The sequence below is a fragment of the Xenopus laevis genome, chromosome 5L, assembly GCF_017654675.1.
Source record: "Xenopus laevis strain J_2021 chromosome 5L, Xenopus_laevis_v10.1, whole genome shotgun sequence".
Classification (NCBI taxonomy): domain Eukaryota; kingdom Metazoa; phylum Chordata; class Amphibia; order Anura; family Pipidae; genus Xenopus; species Xenopus laevis.
The window spans coordinates 85802462-85811307 of record NC_054379.1 but is presented as its reverse complement, the minus strand read 5'-3'; the positions used below and the strand labels follow the sequence as shown (position 1 = coordinate 85811307).

Below are 8846 nucleotides of genomic sequence, written 5' to 3'. Positions count from 1 at the left end.
ATAACATTAAAGTTGTAGCCTTACAGAGCATCTAGTTTTAAATTGGGGTCAGTGACCCACATCTGAAGGCTGGGCAGAAGAAGGCAAATAATTCAAAAACTATCAAAAATAAAACATGAAGGCCAAGTGAAAAGTTGCTTAGAATTAGCCATTCTATAACATACTAAAAGTTAACTTAAAGGTGAACCACCCCTTTAAAGGATATGTAACCTCCCACCCCAAACAAATGTAATCAGTGAACAGCCTCTTTGAAATCTTTAGATCTGCCATTCTGATTGTTAAATGGTTAACAGTAAGGCTGCAGCAATTTCTTAATCACTTAGAAATCCTTCTCCTCCTCTAACCTACTCTGCCCCCTCCTTCAGGAATTTACTTTGGCTGTTGGCTAATGAGCATGCTCAGTTCTTCTTCGCTCAGATTACTAAACACACCCTCCAGTCTAACAGCCAATAAAGAGATAGCATTGCTGGTTCCCATAAAAACTCTAGCTGTCTGATCCTATTTTTTTTCTCCTAACCACCTCTCCTGAGCTGAGCTTAACCATTACAGTGTTCAACCCCAGCAGAACTTTTTATCAAATTATGCTGTACCTTTGTAAATCTGCATTCTGCATTGCATGAACTTTACAGCATACATGCAGGCCCGAATTTGTGGAAAGGCCACAATGGCACGGGCCTAGGGCAGCAAAATATTAGGGGCAGCATGCCTCTCAGCTGCGTTCTGAGGCTAAGCTGCATGTCCCCAGTGCTCTGGGGAGTGCGTGCGCTCATGTGGGGGATTGGGGGAGAGTGCGGGCGAGTGGACAGGTGCTAGGACCACGCAGCCTAAGGGTGCCCATGAAGGAAATCTGGCCCTGCATACATGTCCTGTTTGCAGATGGCAATGTTACTGATTAGGTGTAGCGGTGAAGAGGGAAAATGGCCACCGGATAAAAGCTACTGTTTGTTTTTGGAAAATGTGATGGTGCTGGCAAAATGAGGTGGTGTACACAGTACAAATGATGTGACCAACTTATATAAATGGTAGGAAAATGTAGGTTTTACATGTCCTTTAAGAAATGTGCCTGAGAAACCTGAATCAGTGCAGTTTTTCATAAAACAAAAGGTATGCTTGGGAAGAGAGAACTCGAGACTCTGATACCATCTGCACATGTGTGTCACTGACATACACCCACTGACTCGATGATGCTGCGACATCCCTGTGCCCTGCAAAACAAACACAAAAAAATGTAAACAAACATGTAGAACTAGGAATCTGAGTAAACACTGAACAAGCTAATGAAATTGATTTAGTGTATACACTCTATTTCATGAAAATAAGCCCTTCAAGGCCCACATTGCCCACCACACCCAGTCTGTGTATTCAAAATAGGCCACATTGTCTAAAAGTCTGAGATTGTCCAGTGAACTAAAGTGAAGTATTCACACCTTCAAACAATTCTCTCCTACTGAATCTGTGTGGTTTTCATTTAAAAACCATGGAAATCTAAAAAAATTTTCATTTTGCAATTTTATGCTTCAATACTTTAATTTGTTCAGATTCCTGGCTTTAATATTAATGTTGCGGTGGTTTAAAATAATATATAAAAAAACAACAAAAAAAAACATTTTTTTGGTGTAGGATGCATTATTCAGTAAAAAGGAGGAAAAGAAAGCAAGAGTGCAAAATAGAGTGGGTTAGTGAGAAGACACAAAAAGGGCCTTATAAAGATGGAGAGAGAAAGGGAGAGCTAAAGAGATGAGAACAAAGGAAAAAGGGAGAGGATAAGGCAGCAGAAAAGTATGGAAGTAGTCACATTTTAACAACCTTGCATTTAAAGGAGAAGGAAAGTTCATGCATCATTCCCTGTCCTCACTGTGTGCACCCCCTCACCCCACTGCCTATTCCTAGTTCTGGCCCTGAGGGGGGGGGCTGGTTGGGCAAGGTGAAAAGTACAGGTGACAAAGTGTAAAGGTAGATTTACTTGCTCCAAGCTTTTTAAAGGGGTGGGGAATAGTTTGTGTAATTCTTTTAAATGTTTGACTTTAAGAAAGGGGTACTGTGTGACCCCAAAACGTCAGTCTGTACTGTTCTTTTTTTATATACTAAAGACATGATCCTGAGTGCCCTGGACTTTGTTGTGACCAAACTTTAAAACATTAACACATTTATTGTATGGGTCAAGGGACTCCTTACACTAATATAAGCCATGTATAATCTTTATGTTTTCACAATTTTACTATGCCTTTGTGTTATAAACAGCATGATGTATGTATGAAGTTAAATTGCTTAATCATACTCAACTTTCACTGTGAAAAGTGAATCTTGTTTGTTTTGGAAAACCCAAAAAAATGTTGGAAAATCATTAACACATTCTATTACTATAAAATGCATGCTTCGTTTCTGTATGTTGATATGATATATAGTATGTTTATTACCAATAGAATTCTTATTTCCAGTAATTTTCTCATTGACTTTGTTGAAAGGCATCCTGATCTTCACATATGCTGTATAGTGGCCACCTCTCATGGAACCGCTGTGTTCCACTATCCCATACAGACTGTATAGGACACATTTGTCTTCTACTATATTCTAATTAAAGAAAAGAAAAGTCATCAACCTGTAAATACGTCAAAGTATATTCTGAAATCATAAGTTGTTTACTTTTCTTTATTCTTTGAAATATTGTGTGTGTCTTTACAGCAGCAATGGTTTCCCTATAGTGGACCAGTTGTCCTATACAACACCGATTCTGAACTAAGTTAAAAAAAAAAAAATAATGTCAAAAGTCAGTGGATTCCATTGGGAGGCAGAGGGTTATACAAATGCACTGGAAAGCTGATTCCAATCTACAGGTCTTCAGCCATCCAGCCTTGCTCTAGGGCATGATAAAATATGAATGAAAGCAACAGACTTGTTTATGTGGTCACACTTAAAAATACTTTGAGTATTATTAATAGAAATAATTAGAATGTTGTACTCTAATGACCAGGGCTGATTCGGGATACCATGTCATCATGCAACAGCTACACAGTAATCTACTCATGCAATATAACAAAGGGAAAAGGGAACATCCCCTTCTTCACATAACAATATAATGTTTAATAAACCAATAATAATAATAATAATAATAAACACAGGTCATTATGGCGGCTTTGACTCAGTGTTCTTACTTTTTAAGGGGATCTATCATAAAAATAAAAAATGTAACATACACATTATCTTATGGCATTAAGAAACTTTTAGCAAGGCTGAAAGGGATAAGCTTGTCTCTTTGTTATCTTGTGCAAAAACTATCCAACAGTGAAGAAGGAGTAATTATAAGTGGCCTCAACCAAATCCTTTACTTAATGTGAAAGCAATTTAACATGGTGTAAATGGCCCTCTTTTGTGGTTGCCCACCTGCAATCACTAAAATACCAGCCAAGGCCAGGTGTGCATTACACATTTACTAGCAATGTACTGGTCAGTAAATATGTAATAACTAGTTAATCTAACCTTGGCCCACGTCTGATCTGCCCATAATAGACTGACTAACTGACTAAATCCTTTCCTAATTAAACACATGATGGCCTACTCCACCAGGATATTCTGACATGACTATCCGTACCTAGTATACAAAAGAAAAGTCAGTGCCAAACAGAACAGTAAGGTCCCTCTTATGTTATGGTTTGGGGTTGTTTACCTTAGAAATGTTTCAGGAACTACCAGGCTACTCCTGACTGCTACTCACGGATTGCAGTCAAAAATCCAAATCATCTGCAGTTATTGAATAACATCCCCCCAGCATTCTTAGCCAGCTTTTATGGAGGATGATTACCTACCTACCTCCACCCACCCCTCATAAACACAATAAACAAGGCCAATTCCCTATGGAAGAGATTCTACATTGGTGGGGGATTCCTGTAAGAGATGGTTACAGGCATTGTAGAAAGGAGGGGATGGCCAAACCGATGAGTGTGCTACTGTTTTAACAGGGTGGGAGGAAGGTAAGAAAAGAAGGTAAAGGACAGTCTATAAATCAATTAAAACCAATGGCTACAATACATCATTCACACTGTAGGTATACTACCTGTTGCTGGACTTACATCTCTGTACTATAGCTGCAGTACCCTTTTTTCAGCCCCCCCACAAATATCGTTGACATATGTACTGTACCTTACAAGAAGCTGAACAGAAGGGTGCCAAATCTAAAACCAAAGGGAAATCTACATGTCTGTTCATTTTCCGAAGCGTTAAGCCATTCTATTAAAAAAAAAATAGAGAGAGAGATTTTATCCAGCTTTCTGATAGCAAACCTTCTATACTATAAAAACAAAAAAGCCTCCCAAAAAGGCTAAACACCTGCTCTTATTAGGAATCAGAACAATAAAAGATATAAAGCCCCAAGCCCTCCCACATAAATGTTTCCCTTCTCATGATTACTAGCTTAATTCAAAGAGAGGGAGAAGAGAGGGGATGTATTAAAAAAAAAGTTTTCGTCTGTATAGCAAACCAAGAATCATTAAAGGGATCAAAATTATTTACTTAAGAGTCAACGTTTCCACTTCGGGCGACTTTGGAAAACGAAGCTGCCATCCAGCTGATGATTTACATTCTAGCCGGTGGGAAGGCAGTTCGGAGAGATTAGTCGCCCTGAAGAAGAGGAGATTTGTCGCTGGCGACTAATCTCCCTTAATCTGACCGTGTGTCTCTGCCCTCAATGTTTGCCGTAACTGATACTTTCACACTGTCATATTTACCTGATAGAACCTTTTCAAGTGAAGAATGAGATTAGCTGGTGCTGCAGAAATCAAAAGCTGTTTCCTAGCATTGGTATAAACACTTCCCTGCTTCTCATCTAGTTGCGGGGGAAAAAAAACAACAACTTTTGAATAATTGAATATTACAGCACAGGAAAACTAATAATGTATAAGCAGACCCAATAACTTTTTTTTAAATTGTCAGGATTGTAGCAGCAGCAAATGCTGTGGTACATGTCAAATACACGTAAATTCTCTTTGTAGGGCAACTGCAGCTTGTCAAACAAGGGTTTAATAAGTCAGTATTGTGACATATAGTAACTCTTGCACGCAGGTCTGGACTGGGAGTCGAAATAGGCCCTGGCATTCCAAGTACACAGAGGCCCAAAAAGCACCTACCAGCCCACTACAATGATACCATACCATCGTTATCCTATCCACATTAAAAATCCCTAATGGTAATTACATATACGTGTACAATGACCCAGGATGTCAAAACTGTGTACAAATCTGCAATGCCATTATTTTTATGGGTTTGGGTGTTTTTAATTGTGCTGGTATATTATGATATACAGTATGTTAATAAATTGTATTTCATTTTTACATTGTAAGTGGATGATATTAGTCGCTTGTGGGTTAAGTCCTCTAATTAGTTTTTGGTTGTTCATACCATCATTATGGTTGTTGGGGGATTGGGTATTGTGGGCACAGAAAGTGACTTTTTAAAATTGTGATTTTATGTTCCATCATGTGCTGGTAATGATTCCATCATGTACTTTTATCATCATGACATAGGGCATGGTAGTCATAAAACCTTTTGAATCATATAGTTATAAAATCCCTCTGGTACTATTGTAGAGTTCTTATGGCTTCAAGACATTTTAAAGGTAAATGAGTCCTATTCAATAAATGTCCATATGTGTCCCTGCTTATCTACTTAAAGGGGAACTATCGCAAAAATAAAAATGTAATATAAGCTTCAGCATACTGAAATAAGAAACTTTCTAAATACAATTGATTGAATATTCTGCATCGTTTCTGAAATAATCAAGTTTATTGTCACAATCCCCGTCTCAGCATCCGTTTCTCTTCATTCTGTCTTCATGCAGGAGTTGGGTGTGAGATATTTATTGACAGATCCAATATAACTTAAGGTGACCATAGACGCACAGATAATATTGTACGAAACAAATTTTCATCCGATATTCGGTGCGTGTATGGTGGAAAAAGAGCCGACCGATATCGGCAGAAGACTTGGATATCGGTCGGCTCGTCGATCGGGCTGGATGGAAAATTTTGATGGGGTGCCTTTGAAGGGACCCAAATATTGGCCACTGTTAGGGCCGAATCGTCAGCTACAGGTAGAATTCTATAGTTTCTTCCCATATATCTACCTGACAATTCAGCTCCACATGTGTGTATTGAAACGAACAATCTTTCGTGGAAAGATCTTTTCCAAGAACGATCGTAATTGTTACATCTATGGCCACCTTTATAGGGGGGCTTCCTTTCCTAGCAGATGTATATATGCTGAGAGGGGGATAGTGAAGATAAACTTGATTATTTCAGAAACGGTACAGAATTTTTAATTGATTGTATTTAGATAACGTCTTCTTTCAGTGTACTAAAGCTTATATTAAATTTTCATTTTCGCAATAGTTCCCCTTTAATACGTTCTTTTGCTCCTCTAAAAGCATTAAGATCTTATCGGTAGGGGAAATTTTAGTTTTGCATAAGGCTAAAGGGTACAGAAAAGCAAAAAGTAGCCCTATATAGCTACATGGACAAAGGTGCCTAGGTGCTTCAGGTGTAAGCATTTGCATTGCAAGTTAAAAAATGAATCACAGTTTCCAATACTACAGAATATTATTCAGTATCAGAAACTGTGGAAAATGCCACCCACAATTCTCTTTTACACATAATACACAATAAAATGTAAATGAAAATTCTAACCTGTAGACTTTGTTCTCGTTTGGCACTTCATTTGTTTTTGGGTACAGTTCTCACACAAAAGTTTGTTGTTGCCCATTAAAAGTTCAACAGATGTAAACTGGTAGAGGCAGGACTGGACAGAGCATTCCTTGGGTCTTGTTATGTAGCCATGTGAAAGTGTTTGGAAAGCTGTTTGTGGGTTCTGGGATAACTCACAACTTTCTCGTATGAAACCAAGTGATTGCTCTTGGCTAAAGGAGTCAGGGTTCTCATCCAAACTATTAATGCTTAGCTTTGATAATGGATCAGTAACAGCATCATGACCAAAGCCTTCTGCAGTGTGATGTTGGCAGCTGTCCAAAGCAATATTCTTATTGTGACTGTAGTGTAGTCCAGAGTCTACAACTATTCTTTTGTCTGCCTGGGTTTCTGAATTCTCGTACTCCGAGGCCTCACTGTCTGCATCACCACTGCTTTCCAGCTGGCTGCTATCATCTTGTTCACTACCATCTGACTGACTAACAATGTTGATATTCCGGTTAACTGGTGTGGACTCCTGTGCATCCATATTGTTTGTTCTTGTACCAGCAGTTTGAACATCACCATTTTCTTGCATACTAAGGTTTCGATTTTCATGGTCCGAATCAGATTTTGTCTTGCCTTGATTCAACTGATTCTAATTTGAACAAAAAAAAACTGTTAATGTTGTTCTGTATTCAGTTTGTGAAATAAATATATATTTTATTTGCATAATATTGTTTGTAAAATTAATTTACTGTTAGAAAAACAATGCAATTAGAAAGAATCTTAAGAAACTTGGCACAATAATCAAAGAGCCAGAAAGCAGCAGTAGATGCAGTTATCCAGAATGCTACTCCATACTTTAAGGGGCAGATTTATCAAGGGTCGAATAGGAAATTAAAATTTTTTTTTTGGTCAAAACTCTCAAATTTGACTAGGGAGTTATCCAAATTCGATTAGAGATTTTTTTTAAAAAAATTCAAATTAGATTTTCAAGGTTTATCATACTTTGGCCCTTTAAGAATCTAATGCGACTATTCGCCACCTAAAACCTGCCAAATTGCTGTTTAAAGGAAAACTATACCCCCCAAACAATGTAGGTCTCTATTAAAAGATACTGAGTAAAACAGCTCATGTGTAAAACCCTGCTTCATGTAAATGAACCATTATCATAATAATATACTTTTTTAGTAGTATGTGCCTTTGGGTAATCATAAATAGAAAATTGCCATTTTAAAAAATAAGGGCCGCCGCCTGAGATCGTAAGATTCACTGTACTCCCATACAAACCACATGTAAGGTCACATGAGCCAATTAACAGACAGAGTTCTGCCTTTTGCTTCCTCACTTCTTCCTGTTACAGTTAGTGTTGTAGTATTTCTGGTCAGGTGATCTCTGAGGCAGCACAGATAGAGTCACGAAATGGTGGTTCAAGGCAAGAGATGTAAAAGGGCAATATTTATGTAAATATATATTCCAGTTTGGTAAGATTCTTTAATATGTCATTCAATTTGATATAAACTATCTGTTGCTTAAGTATTCATTTTGGGGTATAGTTTTCCTTTAAGTCAATGGGATAGGTCAAGGGATCAATTTGGGGATGTTTGCAGCCTTCCTGACATTGAAGTTTTTTTTTTTTCGGAGAAAAAACTCAAATTGAGTTTCATCGAATTCGAGTTTTCGAGTTGTTTCTTCTTCTGTATCTTTCGATCCTCTTTTTACTTTTCAGTAACTTACCAAGCTTTCTGACTGAAGATAGGGAAGGTACTGAGCATGGTGCCCCTGAGCTCCACTGCGCTTCTCTGCATATATATAGATCAGTGTTGCTGGCCGGGAAACTTATCCTAGTAGAACACTATGCGGGGAGGAAGCAGGAGGGCCTTTAAGGGTTTCACATAAGTTTTACTATGGGTTTTAATTATAGAAATTTGTGAATGTGTATTCTGAATGCTTGGGACCTGGGGCTTTCAGGATAAGGGATCTTTCCATAATTTAGATCAATAAACCTTAATTTTGCTAAAAAAAAAAGTAAACATTAAATAAATCCAATATGACTGTGCCACCAATATGGATTCATGCAGCTGAGTTAGGATTAAATACAAGATACTGTTTTATTATTACAGAGAAAACAGAAAATACTGTAATGGACTCTAGGAGATGGCCATGCAACAA

At 37.8% G+C, this 8846-nt stretch overlaps 1 protein-coding gene across 4 annotated transcripts in view; it reads right to left on the bottom strand.

Moving 5' to 3' along the window:
• Window positions 1-1027: 1027 nt before the first annotated feature.
• Window positions 1028-8846, bottom strand: part of usp45.L (ubiquitin specific peptidase 45 L homeolog) — a 70937-nt gene continuing 63118 nt past the window's right edge. For all 4 annotated transcript variants that reach the window (XM_041563010.1, XM_041563011.1, XM_018263372.2 and 1 more), the window contains 5 exons: window positions 6675-7329; window positions 4722-4819; window positions 4138-4224; window positions 2418-2571; window positions 1028-1205 (listed from right to left, as the gene is read on the bottom strand). In XM_041563010.1, coding sequence (XP_041418944.1) covers window positions 1078-1205; window positions 2418-2571; window positions 4138-4224; window positions 4722-4819; window positions 6675-7329 — 1122 coding nt within the window. In that variant the 3' untranslated portion in view covers window positions 1028-1077. The remainder of the gene's footprint in view (window positions 1206-2417; window positions 2572-4137; window positions 4225-4721; window positions 4820-6674; window positions 7330-8846) is intronic.